This window comes from Cyrtonyx montezumae, unplaced genomic scaffold (genome assembly GCF_038088225.1).
Source record: "Cyrtonyx montezumae isolate F1298 unplaced genomic scaffold, pur_monq_1.0 scaffold_6, whole genome shotgun sequence".
Taxonomy (NCBI): domain Eukaryota; kingdom Metazoa; phylum Chordata; class Aves; order Galliformes; family Odontophoridae; genus Cyrtonyx; species Cyrtonyx montezumae.
Window position 1 is genome coordinate 19,145,488 of NW_027072067.1, and position 19,197 is coordinate 19,164,684.

Genomic DNA, 19,197 nt, shown 5'->3' on the forward strand with positions numbered 1-19,197 from the left:
CTATTGTATTTGTAAAGTAATCTCCTGTATATCAGGCACAATAAGACATTGGTGAGGGGCTGCCATTCCCCTGGTTGTGCCAGTGCCATCATAACACTGTATATCTGTAGCAGGTAGGATGTCTCTTTTCAGGACACAGATTCTTCATCTCTTAGGAGACTTTCAGCTGCTGCAGGGCTTAGAGAACTGGTTGTGGGGAATAATATCATGTCTTCAGGTGTAATATTGTACTTTCAGTTCTTCCTCATTGCCCTCTACTCAGTACCCATTGTCACAACACCGTATTATTTATGAAGAAGAAAATGGTAAAATCTGAGATCACAAAAGAGTGATCATAGTTAAGAGATAATTATCAGTTCCTGGGGATATCAGGGAAACAGAATGCCTAGGGGAGCACAGGCATAAAGAATAACTTACTGTACACCTAACGGACACTGGTGACCTGAGAATCTGTATGAGTGCAGCCCTATGCCATGTGATCCTTGGCTTGAGGCGGCATTTGCAGTATGGCCCACTTTTCTCTCCCATACTGCAGTGGCGGTGTGGCCCTGTAGCTCTGTTCTGTAGAGGAGCTGTAGGGATTGCCATCTGCATTCCTTCTGCCTTAATGAAGGGTCAGCATGCTGCTAAAGTAGGGATATGACACTGCTAGCTCATATTAAGCTGGCTGTCAACCAGTATCTCCATGTCCTTCTCCGCTGGGCAACCTTTCAGCCACTCTCTCTCAAGCCTGTATTGCTGCATGGAATTGTTATGATTCAAATACAGGACCAGGTGCTTACCCTTGATGAATGTCACACAACTGGATGCAGCCCATCAGTCCAGCTTATCCAGATCCCTTTGCAGCACCTTCCTATCCCCAAGCACGTTAACAGTCCTGCTTAACTTGATGTCATTTCCAAACTTCCTGAGGATACACACCCGATCCCCTCATCCATACATTTGATAAAAATGTTAAGTAAAACTGGCTCCAAGATTGAGCCCCGGGGAATGCTGCTGATGACTGGCCACCAGATGGATTCAGTCTCATTCACTGAGACTCTGAGCCTGGACTTCCAGCCAGATCTCCAGCCAGTGAACTGTAAAACCTGACCAAGCCATGAGCAGCCGGTTTCTCCAGGAGAATGCTTTGCACAACACCTTCACCAAAAGGGAAGAAAAACCCCAAACACATCCACAGCTTTCCCCTCATACACTAAGTGGGCCATTGGTAGAGGGAGAATCAGGTTGAGGCTGAACCTGCCTTCCATTTAACCTGTGTTGGGTACATCTGATCACGCAATTGCCTACTGTGTGCTGCCTGATGACCTTTAGGATTATCTGCTCCATAACCTTTCCTGGTACTGAGGCTAGACAGACTGGTGTTTAGTTCCCTTCCTGCCAATGGGTGTCATATTTACTAGCCTCCAGTGAACCAAGATGGCTTGTAAAATGGAAAGGCTTTGCTCTGTAAGGATGTTTAGCTTAGCTGGAGTCCCTCAGCAGACTAGCCTCATCTGCTGGGCTTGGAAGCCTAGCCTGCACAGAGTCCCATGTTAAAGTCAGGAGCAAGATGTGCTCCTCATCTGAGAGCTATATACTTGCTGTGTAGATTTCTGCAAGTGGGAAATCTTTAGAATCAGTTCAGATGTTTGAAGCTGTTCCTGCCTTCCACAGCTATGCATATGAAGCTTCTTAGTAAAGCCTGTGAATCGACTTGACTGAATATGCAAGGCAAAGGCAAAAGAGGATAGCATGTATGAAGCAGACTCTCATAGTGGCTGATGAGGTCATTTCAGAACTGTGGACTGTGCACTGCACAAATGATTCAAGTACTTGGTTTCTTAAGTCTGACTGTCTGTATATTTACTTCCCTCCTATATGGAAAATCTGCCACAGTACTTCAGATTCTCTTCTCATTACTGTCATCCCAGCCTCACTGCTGGGGAGGAAGGCTCAAGAAAACAAAAGGCTGTAGAGGGTATGTCAAGGCTAAACTACGCCATTAATTACTTACCATTTAAGGACTCTTTCTTCCAGTTCTCCCAGGATCTCTTGGTGTAATTCATACATTTCAGGGAGCTCACTTAAGCCCTGTTTGAGTTCAACTACTTCCTGTTCATCTTCTTCCCCAAGTGCTTTCAAAATACCTTCATATAAATCCTGTGAGCAACAACACTGAGATTGAGCAGACAGACTTAAAAGAGATTTAAGAAGTTATCATTCAATTTTTTGACTCCTGAGCTACACTTTGAAGGAATTCTAACACTATCAACAGTAATAGACTGTATGTAGTAGAGCAAGGAGATCACAGCATACATTTTCTTACATCCATTGTTTACACGCATTTGCAGATAAATTCTACAACACTGTCAACCCAAAATTGAACATTTCACCTGATCAAGCCATCAGACCCTTATGTATGCAGTGAGTTTGTTATCTTTTACTTTCCTATTTCTTTCATGCTCTTCTGGGTATAGTTAATCTCATTTTACAGTGTTTCTTAAACAGAAACAATTTAAAAAGAATTGAAGGATGAGAATCCCCCATCATTTCACAGACCCATGATATGAAAGAAAAAACACTTCTACATGTTCCATACTATAAATTACAGCATCTGCCTCCAGATCCAAATCTGAGGAAAGCTGTAAAATTTGAACTATGGAACAAGTAATTTTCCATATAAAACTTAACTGAGACATCTTTTATCATCTGAAACATGTATTTTATCCTGACATGGTTAATAAATTATGCAAGTAATTTCCTCAATATTAAGATGTATCCACTTTTGGAAGGGAATACTGGGGGTGGTGGTTGACAGCAGACTCCACATAAGCCAGTAGTGCCCTCTTGGTTTCCAGGGCACAAACTGCATTTTGGCATGCATTAAACACAGAGCAGCCAGCACATCAGAAGAGGCAACAGCCTCACCTGAAATACTGTGTGCAGTTCTGGTTTCCACAAAAAGGACTTCAAGATTCTTTGAATCTGAGGGCAACGGTGCTCATAAAAGAGCTAGGAAGCATGTCCTACAAGGAGTGACTGAGGACATTTACGTTGTCTGGCCTGCAGAAAAGGAGGCCAAGAGGCAACCTCTTTGCTCTCCATAACTTCCTGAGGAAGGAAGCGGAGAAGGGAGGTGGCAGTCTCTTCTCCCTGGGAACTGATTAGCAGGACGTGCAGACATGGCACAAAGATGAACTAGGTGAGGCTCAGACTGGATATTAGGAAAAAATTCTGGCACAGAAGCCTGGAATAGGCGTTCTAGCAAGGTGGTTGGTGTCCCCTGCTTGTAAGTGGGCAAGAAGCATTTATATAATGCCCTCATTAATGAGCTTTAACTTTCAGTTAGCCTGATGTGGTCAGGCAGTTGGACTAGGTGGTCTTGGAAGGTTACTTTCAATGGAAGTATTCTACTCTATTCTGATATGTAATAGATGATCGGTCTGTGATTAGGAGCTGGCAAGACAATCTCTTCAGTACAATGTGAGTTAAACTCCTATGCAGTGAACATAACACTGACAGGTTGCTTTTCTGGGAATGCTAGATCTGTCAAGGCCATAGGATTTTAATCAAATGCCCAGATATGCAAGTTCAGAACAGTCTATGAGGCCCCAGAAAGACGTGGATTCTAACATTGCTTCTATACATATGTGCTTTTCTGATCCACCACAGTGACAAATGAGGCTCCAGCTTGTATAAGACGGTAGCAGCCTTGTAAAGTGAATGCTTTTTCTGTGGCCGCAGTTCAAAGAGGCAGCTTATCTGGAGCAGTCTTTGATTGTTGTTTCTTCACATGATTACTTGAGAACTGCTGTATTACTGCGTTTCAACAAGAAAAATGTTCCAACAGTCATTAAGGGAAAAAAAAAAAGAATTGGCGGAGATTTTTTTAAGCTCAGAATTAAAAACACTTCAGTAGGGACTTAGCTGAATACACACATGACCACTGACTATGAACACAGAGAAACAATCAAATCTTAAGAGAATTTTTCTTGATAAGTCTGCTGGAAGTCTAGTAACCTCTAACTGAATGCACGTATTTGGTGACAGAGGAGGAAGGATACTTTTCCACAGCAGAAAAAAAAAAATGTCAACCAAAATTTTACACTCAAAAGCTCATTCTGAAAGAGACCGTAATCTTTCTGAATTGTACAACCTGAGAGAATGAAAAATGAGATAGGGAAACTGACATTTCCCAACTCCTGAGTGGCTTAGTTTTGCAGATTACTGCATTCAATTCAAGGGTTTATTTTAGGCCCATCTTGTATTTTAACTCCTCTTTTGGTCCTCTAGCTTTTGTAACTAGACAATAACGAGCAGATGCAGAACAGTGAGAAGATCTTTGTTTTCCAGTGGGACTGGCAGGCAGAGCAACAAAATTCCAGCTAGAGAGGTTTCTGTAGAACGATCTAGACAATATATACAGGACTATAACATACTTAAAACCCAAACAAATGCTTCTAAATAAAAAAAAATGATCAACCAAAACAGAAGAACTTCCCCAGTTATAACACAGCAGTTACCAGTATCTTTTCTCTGATAAATTTAAACAGATAATCATAACTTAATGATTAAGCATTGATAGAACAGTGACAATTTCCTTGCTGCCTGCATGCAAATAGCCAGGTGACAGCCTGAACCAATGGTTGAGCACTGGTGAGAAAGCGTGGATAACCCAGGGAGCTCAGGTACTACTAGCACACCTGAGTGACCAGGAGGGGTGGACCCTGGGGTGGGGAACAGCAGGAACTTGCATCTATAAGCATTTCTAAACTGAAAACCTTCAGCATAGACAAGCTAGAATCCCTACCCCATGTTGAAGTTGCAAGCTTGGAAGAGAGAGCAAAAGCGACGTTTCTTATTTCCAAGTGATTTCTATAGACAGGAAATAGGACTGCTATTAAAATGCCTAAGTTACTTTGCTTAAACACATGCTTCAGAGCCAAATTCAACACATTCCCCAAAAGCAGCAGAAGAGGGCAAAATTCTGAAGGGACTGGGAAAGACTTGAAGCGCTTTCCTGGACCAGTTACAGCATAGGCAAGGAAGCCATCCTATCAGTAACATAGTGCTGTAGCAGCCATAAAGGTGTGCAGCCATTAATAGCATTGCTAATCACAATGAAGCACACTGCAAGATTTCTATCTTTATATAGAGAAGAATATCCACGACATGTTGGGGGCCCAGTTTTACCTTCCAGAGCTAGACTGCTGTAAAGCAAAGGCCTCTCCTAGATACTCTTGAAGTATAGTATACTGTATACGTACTTCAGTTCAGTCTTGCATTTACATGTTTCACTAGTTGCTCTGCTTGGTACATTACGGAAAGCACCAGGCTTGCCTTTTGACTCTTTCCAAGGAGCGCGTGGTGAAGCTGAAGACTCCTTTATCATTAACTTCAACATATCAAGCAATAGTTTAAGCTTGATCCAACTCTTAAGGAAAATAAAAATGTTCCTGCTGCTGAATTAAGCTCTTGTAATGCCATAAGGCAGTGGAAAGTATAGCAATAATAGCAGGGTAGCAAAATCTTTGACTGCACCAAGTGAGGACAAGCCCAAATGCCATAGCCATAGGAATAAAGGAAAAAAAGCTGCTTACCATTCAGAGACCTCAGGTACATAGGGATCTCCAGCAAAATACCTTCACCTCCACTGACAACCCTTAAATGAGGTCTGGGAAGGGGTGGATCCTGGCTCCAGCCCTTCCAGTCACTTGGGTGCATTGCTTGCATTTCTTGCACCTGAGTTCCTTCGGGGTGGCCTTGCCCTCTCACCAGGCGCTCAATCACTCTTTCAGGACTTAGCATTTCTGCTATTCCTGACAGATGTGTGTTGCCTCATGAACTTCTGAGCCTAGAGCCCTGGTTTTGTTCACTGCAATTACCTGTGGGCTCTAGCTTGTACAGTTGCCCTATCCCAAGCTAGGCCACACTGAATATTACTGGAAATGCATTATCAGAAAGCAGAAGCTTAATGGGAATCTGAGTGACTCTATTGAAACAAACCCTCCATGCCTCAAACCTCTGATCCTATCTGACTGTTTCTGAAGAAAGTGGGTTTACCCTCACCATCCCCCTCTCTGATCTGGGCCTATTGTGCACATTACACCAGTCTCAGAGCCCCCATAAGTGCAGTTGGCCAACCCTTTTCCCTGTGAATGAGAGATGCTAGTAAGAGGAACCTGCAGCAAGAGGACATTAGTGGCAAACTCCTTTACAATGCTTCCAAAAGTATTATTCAGGTCTAAGCCATTCCTTCTCAAATTCATCTTCATCCCTGCAATGCTTTTATGTCTCCTAAAGTACAGCTAAGTAAGATACAATTCCATGATTCTTAGATGGCATTAGATTTCAGTCATGAAAATGATCTAGTTACCATACGTAACAGCTGGAGCATCTCCACGTATCTGGAAAAAGAAACAAACTTTCATTAATTGCCATCAAACCAATGCTGAATAAATAAGGGTAGACTGCATAGCTTCAATTTTAGGAGAGCAACAGACAGGCAGTAGAAGTAAACTCACACTTTTTCTGAAGACATCAGCTCCTGGGCAATGAGGGAAGCTCTGGGTTGGCCTTTCTGTCAACAGCAAAACCCAGAGATAATTAAGAAATATGTCATGACAAGATGGGAAACAGAATAAGAGAGCCATCTGAAGTGACATATTCCTTCAGTAAAGATAGGGACCACATTTTTCTTCTTTGCTATTCATCCTGAAGACCTCTCCATGACAAGATATTTCTGCAATTCATATACTAATAGCATAGTGCAACGTAACAGCTGGTAAGGGAGATGCCAAGTTTGAAAAACTGCCTTCCTATTGAAAAAATCCAGAAAATCTGTTGATTTCTACTGGTCCAGAATTTGTCAGAGAAGCAGAAAGTGATAAACTTTGATTAAGCTACAGCTTCATGGCTGCTGAGGCTTGTAACATGTGTTCAGTTCTCTCAATCAAATGGAAATGAGATTCTTTATCAAAATGGTCATATCCCAAAGTGCTCTGACTACTCTAAAACCTGAGGAAGCAAAGAAGGCAAATAGATAAACAAAATGCCCATAAACATCTTCAGAAAACAAACAGTTCATTACTCCCACAGAGAATACGGTCTCAAATCTCAGTGGCATCTACTTAACAGGCAAACATCCCAAAGACCTAAAAACCTTAGAAAAATCTATTGTTGTAATGTGAAAATTGCTAATTAGGGTATTTGGGTCCTACGTCATGACTCACCCTTATATACCAACCATAGACATGTTTACTGACAGGAATCTACTAAAGAAACTTAGAATTATTTAGCAGTGCTAAAATAGGAAACTAAAACAGTAATTTAGCAGTAGCAGAGTAGCCTTCAGTGATCTAAAGTGGGCCCAGGGAAAATATGTTTTGTAGTAAGGCTTAATGATATTATGTGCCAGATTGTCTATTCTGGAAACCCACTGATTGCAGATCCTGCTTCTGAAAGAATACTCAGGAGAGACTGGAACTTGCAGAGATGTCATGCAATCCCTTAGTACAACAGTCAGGTGGGAAGTTTGTGGTTACACATTCTCCAAAGTGAATATGATGGAAAAAGTCTTCAAACTCTGTTGATGACGGGTTAGATGAATGAGGCTTCATGTACAGAAAATAAACACAGTGAACATAGCCAGGCTCTTTTCAGCAGTGCCCAATGCCAGGACAAGAGGCAATGGGCATTAACTAGAACACAAGAAGCTCTGTCTAAACAGAAGGAAATATTTTTGCTCTGTGCAAATGACACAGAACTGGCACAAGCTGATCAGAGAGGAAATGGAGTCTTGGATATCTTCAGAAGCCACCTTGACATGGGTCTGTGCAACATGTTCTGAGTGTCCCTGCTTGAACAGGGGTTGGGCCAGATGGACCCAGAGGTCACTGTCCACCTCAACCATTCTGTGACCTTTTTGCATCTTTAGCTTACTTCTATGTACTTCTACCAGGAAACAACTGAAGACTTCAAGAGACAAAGAAAATGGTGAACCATTCATTACTCTTAGATGTCTGATGCTTTTTTGCTCCTGCTGGAATTAAGTATTTCACTGTCCTTTTCCTCCTGGGTCTAGTTTGTGAACATCTCTTGAAGATCACAGAGCGCCTGTCATGGTTGTCCCCACTGCTGGAGGAACATACCAAAAGCACTGAGTTTTCTCTCTTATTTCCTCTACGCAGGCATACCAGAGCAAATGAAAGTGTGTTTCACCAATGCTATGTGCTCAGTGCATCCCCTGTGAATCCCCACGCTTTGTAATTCCTCTTGTGATTTGTATGTCTTAGCCAAGAGACAAAACACAGGGACCCCAGTGTCACATGGCCTGTGTAAGACAGGTTTGAGACAGTGTCTTGAGGCATTGCCTATCTTGTGTTAAATAATTGCTGTTTGTTTAACTTGGAAATGAACTCTGAGATTGACAACAGTGTCTGGAGCAGACTTCTGAGAATAGGGAATAACGGGTGTGCAGGTCCCTCAACCATCAAGTTTCTAAAACAAAGTCCAAGTGATTATTTTTATATATATAATATTATTATTGTATTATATATTATTATTATAACATGCACATCTGCCAGCTTTTTCAGTAGCCTTTACTCCCTGTGCTCAACTCTGCGTTGGTCCTTCCCAGTTCCCATTTCAGAGGCTGTACTGTAGGCCTTTCTGCATGCCTGTGCTTAGTGGCTAGCTGCTTGTATAGGACCATGACGAAACCCAGACTAGTGCCCTGATCCAGCCTAAAAATTATGGGACTGGGAAAAAATCTGCCTCCATGTCTGGAATAGGACTGTATCATTTAAAATCAGCACAGGCAGATCAAAGAACCATTCACTGGAGCTGAAGCATTAGAACTGTGAAAGCCGCAAGTCCAGCATACTGAGGAAATAACCCCTTGCATTTCAAAAGTAGGGTAACTAGCTCAGACACCTAATCAGCAGCTCCCTTACTACATATGTCACTGGCTTGCCACATTGACACAGACAAACTACATCCCGTTGAGCATTTTTGCATCTGTGTGTCCTGTTTTGCAGACTCCTTGAGTTTAGGTTAGGTACATTGTAGCTGGATGTTACACAAGAGTGCTACTGTCACTATCAGAGGCTTACAGCAGTTTGTAAGCTTCAACCTCTGAACTGAGTGACTTCTTAATGCTCATTTTGTAATTATGAACTATGGTAGCAGTTCACAGTGATGTCACAGTGGTACCAATGGTAAACTGAAGCATTACAAGAACAAGTGACTTATTCAGGCTGGGTCTGTGAATAAGTGAGAGGAAATGCAGTCCACATCTTTTTTCTTCCAGGCTCCTTTCTTGAAGAGCTGGATCACAGCTCTACTGGGGATTCTGTGTAATTCTATAAATCAAGAGCAGTCCCTTGTAAGGCATCTAAATTTGGTGCTTCCTCAAAACAGCATGAATCCGTCACTTCCAACACATACTTGGGTTATGTACGCGAAGATTAAAGGTTTGCAAAACTGAATGATTAATGAAGCTTGGAAACCAAGCCTACGCAGTGGAAACGGGTAAGGAGCAGCAAAGGCAGTTTTGTGTATGTCTGCCATGGGACAGTAGCTCCCCTGCTTGTTGTGACATCTTTGCGGCTGAAATTAGCTTCTGTTTGTGTGTAGTGCAAGTACCCTGTATGCTCTATACAAGATTGCAGAACTCCTTTTTTGGATGCTGCCTATTGTTTTTGTACCTGGGAGAAGAATGCAACATTTCTACTTCCAGTGCTACATTCTCAGTAGCACAGCATTAAGAAATGTTTTTGTATGAAGTTATCCTTTGTGTCCCGCAGTGCACCACCATATTACGGTGACAAGCACTCCTCCAGTCTAGCTAGAGTTTGGTACAATGAAGACCTAAATTATGAGCCAAAATGCTTCGTCCTTTTCATTGACATAAAATCCAGCCACATCTGACCTGAATTTATTTTCCTTTATGCTGTTTTACTGTGCTTACATGCTATCCGCCTCACTTGAGAGGTGGATAGCATTTTGCCAGCATGGCAGAGTTCCAGTAACATATTTCTGGTTTTAGGCTGAAACTGAAGAGTATTTGCATACTTTTGAATTTCCCATAAAGTTAGCTGTCAGGCAGATCTGTATTCTGCATCAAAGAAATGTCTTTTATGTTCCATCCAGCTTTATTTATTTGTCCTAAGATTTGTATTATTTCCCGAATACCTGATAAGACTATAGTTTTTAGAAGTATACACAGATTAATCACACTCCTTTCTTCTAATTCTTCTGAGAATCCCTTCAGTTCTTCACATCAAATTCCCTGCTGTGCTTATAGACTCTGAAGCACATGCTTGTTCTACAAGTGCTGCCTTCTGCTGTGACAGCTAAATTGTATGGCTACCACATCACAGCAGAACAATGAAAAGGTGTGAGATGCAGTAAGGGGAAAGAATTAAGAAAACATTATTTCCTAGTGCTGTCAGTAAAAAAATACAAATATGGTAAAAAATGTTCTCTTCATCAGCTTTGAATTTCCTTCCAAGTGCTTGGTGACTATATGCACTTCTCATCTGTACACAAGTTACTATTTTCTTCCAGTTCTGAATGGACATCAAGACTAAGAGATGCTTAAACACCTCATCAGCTGGTAATACACTAGTGTATGCTCTATAAATGTGAATGGCTTGCCAGCTAATTAACAGAACTAGAAAGGAAAATATTTTTCATTTAACAGGAAATGTCACAGCTTTAAAAGCTTTTCCCTTTCCAGAACAGTGTCAAAACAGCCAAAAAAATTCACGCATCTCAGAGAGATGCAGGCTGAAACTCCCATACATTCTCAGATTAAGTTGCTTATGACCATTTTATTTGTTTCAAGTTAGTAAACTGCTCAAACCACAGTTTGTTCCACTGGTACCAGTGGCAGCTCATCACTCTGCATGTTACACCTAGAAGTGATACAACATGCAGGGAAAACAAAGAAAACTATTTCAGAGATTAAAGAAACAACAATCTCATTTTCAATTCACTGCCATTCTGTTTGCAGATTCTTTTTTAGTCTCAAGAGCTAGTGCCCTGGGTAAGGGCAAAATTCTGTTCCCCACTTGTCGAAGAATTCCTGAGATTCCTGTTTTCTCCGATGACACCAACACCCATTCTTTACATCCGCCCTCAGACAAAGCTTCTGGGAATGCCAGAAGAGATTAAGGCTCCCTAGCATCAGTATACATATCGCTACATGTGTCCTTGATTGAGTAGACCCTTATTCTGCCATTGACTTGGTTCTGGAGGTGCCATCTGTGCAGGATCTTGCACATGCCCATGATCAAACGCAAGCTGTCTATAATCTGGAAGCCCTGTAGCTACGCTGACACTGACAGACCAGGCCAGAATTAGTGGCAGAGAGAGATGTAGGAAATAAAGGTTTACCATATTTCAATGCAACCTCAGTTCCTGGGACCCATTTATTATATAAATACCAAATGGATTGTACAGTAGGTGTTTATACTCAAGAGAGACATTAGGTAGTTGATAGGCTTGTATTAGGTTTTAAGAACTGAAAAAAATATCTGTGAAAACCAAAGATAAGTTTGTGCCTAAAACTACCTGATGCAATTTCTTTAATAATTGAACTGTTTGTCAGCTTACTGGGGATTAAAACATCCTGGTATGGCCTTAAACTGTGGTCACATTTCTTCAATCTCCTCCATAATTTGTTCAAGAGCTGTTATATTAATCAGAAATCTGTAAAATAAACCCAATCCTGAGCATACTTTTCAACGATGAGAGAATTCTGAGAAGGCAGAGACCTATTAAATCATTTGCCCCACCTCCCAGCCAGTGTAGAACTTGTCTCAATAACGTATTTGTCATTGTTTTATTCAGTGTAGCTTTTAAATTCTCAGAACTGTAGTCGTATCTTTCTGCTGAGTGAGAAATTTGTCCCAACATTCACAACAGGCCCTTCTTGCTGTCTATGTTGCCTCCACTGTCTATCTTAGTACTGCTGTTCCTTGTCTCAGCTACATGCCATAAGGGTAAATTGTTGCTAGTGCAGCTCTTTTACCTTGCTGATGAGGCTGGAATCACCTTGGCTGCTCTTCTCATCTTCTGAACTCTTCTGTTCCTCATCTGATGTGATGACCTCCACAGGTATCACAGAGACCGGGCATACCTTATAAGGCTCAGTGTAGGCACTGTAAAGAGAAAGAACAGACCAGCTCACCAGCAGTATTCTGTTACCTGGTATTGCTCAGACAAAATCCACACGATGCTCAGAAGTAACGAGTCACAGGACAGGGGATCCCAGCAGACCTTCTAGGCTTGGAAAGCAGGTTTTCTCAAGCTTTGCTTTTTGCTACCTAGATCAACAACCATTTAGGCAAGTAGACAGATGTAAACATAGCAGTGGGAAGGTAACTGAATTTGTACAAGCTTCCCTAGTGGATCACTGCCTCAGCTTCATTTGGAACAGAAATCTGACTTGGCTCATACTTAATTGCAACAATAACTGGTTTGTTCTTCCGTAGACCACTCCTCAAAATCTATGGAAGAAAATCATACTAACATTTCATTGCTTATTAGAAATAGAATTTAAATATCATAACAATATAACAATTGCTTTTCTGAGAAAAATGATCAAAAAGACAGGCAAAGTGTAACTGTAATGGCATTATGGCATGAGATATTCAGATCTCATGACCCCTGAGTTGTTTCAAGGGAATCTGAATTCAGCTCCAGAAATCCAGAGAGAGTAATGTGATAAAAGTGTAGAATCTGGTGTATCATACAGGCCCGGAATTTCTCAGTATAACTTTTCTTTCAGGAAAAAAGAAAAAAAAAGGATCTTTTAAAATTAAAATTGCTGGTGATTTCAAATTCTCCACAAAGTGTGACTAAAGCTGTGTTCTGCCATCTGTGCTCAGGTGTCTTCTCTTGCTGATCTTGATATGCCTAGCTCTAAATTCCAGGCACATGATCTGATTAAACCTTTGTCTCCTGGCTTGGAGGTAGACTTCTAAATTTGGTTACTGTGCAGGTACTCGCAGATTTTCTTGAAGTTATCCCTATTCCTTGTCTTTTATATGAGATAGGTGAATGTCTTGGTGCCTTATTATGCCATGTTTTCTATCATCTAATCATGGTAAATACTGTGAACTTCATCCAGTTAACTATGAGCATAATCCCATTTACTTACCACTTTAGTACCAGTTTTTACTACCAGTGTTAGTACTGTTCTTGGTATTGCAACACAAGACTTGATTTCACAGAATTGGTAAAAGAAGTGACAAGCATAATAGCAACAACACCCATCTACTACCACCTGACTTTACTGTTTTTATATTCAAGCATCACATTAGCAATTTTTGCCTTGTTATCATTGTGGGAGCATGCAGGTAATCACCACAGAGTCTCTAAGACTTTTACAGAGTTCCATGAGTAGGTTCCAGCATTAATCCAACAGGACAAGTCTATTACCTTGAGATACAAAACCTGACATCTGTGTGCATTGTAGTAGATGGCTGGGGAGGCTCACGTTGGATAACAAGAAAAGGTTCTTTACCGGGCACTGGTGGCTGAGCACTGGAATGGGCTCCCCCAGGAAGTGGTCAGGGCAACAAGCCTGAAAGAGTTCAGGTTGGACAGTGCCCTCAGACCTATGGTTTAATTTTTAGGTGGTCCTGTGTGGAGCAAGGAATTGGACTTGACAATCCTTGAGGGTCTCTTCCAATTTCAGATATTCTGATTCAGTGATTCTATAAATGCTTGGCCAACCAGATTGGTCTGGAACACAAGCATGCCTTATTTAATGCATACGATTTCTTTAGTCCTCATTTCCTCTGAAATGTTCTTAATTTGCTTTGGCAGCTCTGCTTTATTTCTTTTAATTTTCTTTGGTCCTAGCTGTGAGCAAATCCAGTTCTTCAAAGTGAATGCTAGAGTGACAAGCAACTGGGCAAAAATGAGTTAATGCAAGTGGGAGGGTAGTAAGAGACTCCCAGGGCCACTGACAAGACTTAAGATTTCCTTTCAGAAACTCCCTACATCTCTGCCTTCGCTTTCAAACTGCAGAGTGATCTATGTCTCCCATACATATCTGGCTGTCAGCCTTTCCTTCATGTGCAGAGGCAAGCAGCTTAAGCAAGCTACCCAGTGCATGTGCCAGCAGCTGCACTGTTCCTCACCGCTGTCTCTGTTTATCATTAGTATCTGCAGTGTTTCAGTGTGGGTGGCAACACAGCACTTCCGAAACACTGCCTAGCTGCAACAACAAAGAGGCCACTGTGGATCAACCCCACCCCTTGTTTCTCCATTTTTATTGATGCTAAGTGCTTTATTATTGAACTTGAAGAGGAGACTTGCATGCTTCCAGACCCTAACAAACGTGACTCTAAAGCCAACCTGTCCCATTGACCAGCAACGATAAATTAAAGCCTCACAATGCAGTCACAGGTTGCTCATTTCAACAGCAGTACGTTAGGCTGAAACTGGTGAGTTGTTACAGAAGGTGTATTTAGATACGGCTGTTTTGCTTTAAGGGGCGGTTCTTTGCTGGATCTCCTGCTCCCAGCTGATACCCGCATCCAGGTCTGTCCTCAGGCTCAGTTCAGCGTTGGAATATTCTGTATCATCCTGTAACCTTTTCCCTCACTAATAAATGGATCTTATTAACCTGAAAAGGGTCTGGCAGGGGACAAGATAGAAATAGGCATAACCACTGATCCACTGGGCTTCGCTTCAAGCCATCCCAAGCTCTCTTTCCTCACTAATGCTTTTATCTTGTAATTCATGTAAACTTCTCAATTGTTCTTCTGACCTCTTTGCTTTGTCCTTATTCTTCATCTAGCCCTTGTCCATCTTCTGTGCCTCAATGATAGTGGAATTTTTTTTTACTTAAAATAAGTTATTGTAGCTGGCTGCCAAAGGAAATCCCTTTGCAACTTACAGTCTCTCATACTGCTCCCTCCAAGAGCTGAAGAATACAATATGTCAGTAAAGCAAATAAAAGTCAGCAATACTGGGACATGGTAGTTTGAAATCCAATGTATGCCTTAGAGAATGCATGGTTTGCCTTTGCAGAGATGAGAACACTTGATCTCAGGCCACATTTTCACAAACAGAATTGTTCTACAGAGTGCCAGCTATGCTATGCGATGACCGTTCTACCACAATGCTCATGCTACAGAGCGGCTCTTTTCCCATTCCGAGCAATGGCCTGAGAAACATCAAGTGGTTATTCTGTAGGCTGGGAAGGCTCTGATGACAAACAGCTGTCCAAGGTGCATCAAATGCTTACAGTGATGGTATCCTGGTGATACCATTTGGACACTTTGGCTACTCATCTCTGCTCACCTAGGCTACCTGTCAAAGATGGAAAGATAATCTCTTTTTCAATTCTCTCTTCTTTCCCACAACCCTCCAAAAAAAGAATGAAAAAAAACCCAAAAACAGTTGAACTGTGTGAGCATTCATGTTTTATCTGGAATGATTTGTCCATTTCTGCTCATAAATGTTTACAAATTAAAAAACAAGCTTCGCAGAAGACACTCGAATTCCAACTTATGCTGGAATCAGGTTCAAATTTGACCACTTAATGTATTCATGATTATTTTATTTCAGAACCTCTTGACATGAAATCTAAAAATGTGATACCTCCTAAAAGGGATGGATAATGATAATAACTACTAATAACTGAAGTAGTAATAAAGTCCCTTTCTCATGATTCCCTGATGTGTTTTTGAAATGACAAGTCAATTTAGACTTTCCTCCCAAAGCGGCATAGAGGGAGAAGTGTTAACAAGCTATGATTTCAGAGTTTTGTAGATATTCTGGCCACATAAACTGTACAATTACAAACACATCCCTTCTGCAACCATTCATATTTAATGTAGTTATTTTTTATGGACAATAGGTCTGAGCTTTTCCTCCTACAAATGAAAAATAATTTATTTTAGTCCATGGGTACTGTGACAACAAATTGCTTAGATCTGCTGGTCAGAGCTGTCTCTCTGGATCCTGCTGTTCATCTCATCCCCCCCGTAAATGAGACACACTGCACTTTCTTGAATGAATTCTTGACACTTCTGTCTTTCTTGAATGCTAAGTAAGAAACCATTCATGCTAGCTGAAAAAAAAATCAAACTGGGAAAAACTTTTTTTTAATGCTTTTTAACCAAAGGTCAGATTTTGAGATGCAACTGTTTGTATCTGCAGTTTTGTAGCACCCTAATGCAAACCAGCTTCTGCTTGTTAATGGAAAATATTTGATAAGCTGGCAAATTTTTATTCAATTTTTTACACTATTCCTGTTTCTTAAATTGTACTTCTCCAAGTACAGAGGAAGGTAAGTACAAAATAGCACAACACTTTTGTTTTCCTTAATTTGCAGATGGGATTTTAATTACTCAACATTTTCCTCATAAAAAAATTATTCAGAAAATGAGCTAGCAGCAGCAAGAGACTATGGTGCAGCCCGGCTCTGAGCTGTGAAGCTAACTCAGCACAAAGGAAAGCAAGAGCAAGGCAGACACAGGAAAAGCTGAGTAGTCTTATTAACAGTTTAGCCAGCCTCTACCCTTACTCACTCTGCTTTTTTGCAATTTGTAATTGTCTCAGCAGACATAGAATTAAGTTTCTTTCTCTCTCAGAAGATAAATGACTGCATTATGTTAGTGTAAGAACACATAATTCGGGAAGAATGCCTAAGTATATTGGTCTGGTAATCATTATGAATGGTGTTAATAAAAACTTCCACAGTAGCAAAACTTGCAATATTGCCCTGCTGTTGAATGGGATTCATTTATAGGAAACTTGCAATCCAGTGACACTGGGCTTTGTTTTAAGAACATATCCCTAAATATTATGGATCTCCTCTGCCCTTGGGATGTGCAACAGTGTGTTTGTGCCACTCTCTTCATCATGCCTTTCTCCAGCCAATCCAGTAGCACTCAGGTCTTTACTTCTGAGACTGTTCCATATTGTCATAGAGCTCCTGGGGATTACAAATTTCTTAACAGCCAGCCTGGAGCTTTGTGGGACAGAAAACTTTTAATTGACTGAATCAGTGCATAAAAAGGCAGAGCAATGGAAATCATTTTATTTAGCCCCAGTTGCGCTATCAGTATGAGAGCAGCTGATACAGAACAGTGAGAAGCTGTGTAGATGCACTCCAGCTACCTGTGCACCTTCACCTGTGAACAGGTATTGATCCATCTGAAAAATGATTTTCTGGAGTCTACAGACTTTGGCTATCTTGCTCCAAATATAATGTTGACATCTGACAACAAAGGAGAAGGATTTGTGGACCGAGCAGGCTTAGTAGGTAGGATTAAGCCATCTGGGAATGGGAAGCTGAACTGATCGCTATCACAGCACAAGCTCCTTTGTTAATAAAGTCAAGGCACAAGACTACTGTCTGTCATTACTCACTCCATAGCACATAGCACAGGTTGGGACAGGTCTGAGCACAGATGGTATGTGCATGGGAACTGAGGGAGCAAGTGGACACTCAACAGGTGTGCACGCTCACAGGAAACCATTCACAGACTGACAGATACTGTATTTTTTCAGCATGACTGTGCAGCTCTCAGAGAAACACCATTCTTCTAATCTCCACACCTATCTTTCAAATGAATTTGCAGATTCTACTCCATTCCCCAGCAATGAGCAAACCAGTTCTTCTGGGGTTTTAGAAATTATTTTGTCATAATTAGTGAGATTTAAAAGTGTAACTGTAGGATTAAACAGTGACCAAAAGAACACTAACCAATCAGCCATGATTACCATACTAAAGGCCTGTAGTTCAAGCCCTAGGATGATCACACTTTTTTTTTGTATGCTCATCTTTGTGCCACACACCAGGGATGCCTCGATTCCTCTAGAATCGCCAGTGATGCCTCAGAAAAACAACAACAACAAAAACAACAACAACAAAACCAGAAACAAACAGAAGCCCAGTTGGTAGAAACCTAAGCTTAAAGCATCTCACTTACTCTAGGTGATACAAGTTCGCACCAGCAAGGATCAGGTTTCCTGCAAGTTGCCTGCAGTTTCTTTCAATGAATCTGTACATGAAAAGATGCATCCTAAAAAAAAGTTGATAAGTACCACTTGCCTTTTGCTTCATAGTGTCTGCCTCAGTAGTAATCACCAGTGGAGAATCTGTGTGCTCTCAAATGTAAGGTGTGTTACGAATGTATTCCTGGGCCTCTCTGTTACGCTTTATGATACTTTCTGAGTATGCATTCCTTCCAACAAGTGTCTCTTTAGCTATCTGTCTGCAAGGCATCTAGTTAGACTCAGGATGTACTGCCAAGGTCCCTTCAAATTCCAGAGTATTCTGATCATTTTTGTTGGGACAAATTTACAAAATATTTCTGCCTTGTAACTTATGCTGTTGGAGCTAGTACAGTGTGCTGTAAATTTTTTGTCCAGGCTACAGCAATTCAGCATCTCCCTGAAACAGTGAAAACTTTGGTGTGGGGTTCAGGTTTTGCATTTTTAGCCCCACAATGATCCCACCAATGTGAGACGTATGAGAAGGAGCAGGACAGTAGGAGACTCCTGTGACTGGATGAAGGACACAGCAAGTGTGATGTGGCCATTGAGCAAATCCAGATTCCTCCATCCCACTTCCTTCATTCCCATCTCCCTTAAAAGACAGGGAGACGATTTCTAAAATTCCATTTCACCTATACAACATGCAGTTTCTAGAGAAACTGGAGTCTGGACGTCTTTTCATTAATCACAAGAGTGTAACACCATCACCTGACAAACAGAGTTAGACTCCTCAGAATAAATCAGCTCCTTTTCAAAATAGGTTTCAGAGTACTTCCAGACTCTAAAGCACAGTAAAAACAAATGCAGCACTTTTGGAACATTTTATTCTTCTCAAATTTGAACTAAACCCCTTACTTGCTCCACAAGGTATATACAGTAAGAAGGATGATCCTAGTAACTAATACTCTGAGGTCAGCCAAAGGGTATCTTGCCTAATAGCTTCCAGAAGTAGAGTCCAGAGCATGCTCATGTTTTAACCGTGGCAGCATTCAGTTAATTAAAACTCACATCAGGTAACCTCCCTGCCCTCTCCCTGTCTTCTTTCACTCTAAATCTGTAGCCTGTGCCAGGACAGAGAGTAGTTTGACACTATGCTTAATAGGATTCGGAAAAAAAGAAGAGAGAAAGGGAGAAAGAGAGAGATGGAGGGAAAAAAAAAGGAAGAAAGGAAGGAATAAAAACAAA

General features: G+C 41.2%; 1 protein-coding gene across 1 annotated transcript in view; it reads right to left on the minus strand.

Annotated features, from left to right (window-relative positions):
• The window catches only part of FGD5 (FYVE, RhoGEF and PH domain containing 5), a 78,882-nt gene that overhangs the window by 30,548 nt on the left and 29,137 nt on the right, over window positions 1–19,197 (minus strand). The window contains exons 3-6 of the mRNA XM_065749301.1: window positions 12,020–12,149; window positions 6,507–6,562; window positions 6,359–6,389; window positions 1,997–2,142 (exon numbers count right to left, since the gene is read on the minus strand). Coding sequence (XP_065605373.1) covers window positions 1,997–2,142; window positions 6,359–6,389; window positions 6,507–6,562; window positions 12,020–12,149 — 363 coding nt within the window. The remainder of the gene's footprint in view (window positions 1–1,996; window positions 2,143–6,358; window positions 6,390–6,506; window positions 6,563–12,019; window positions 12,150–19,197) is intronic.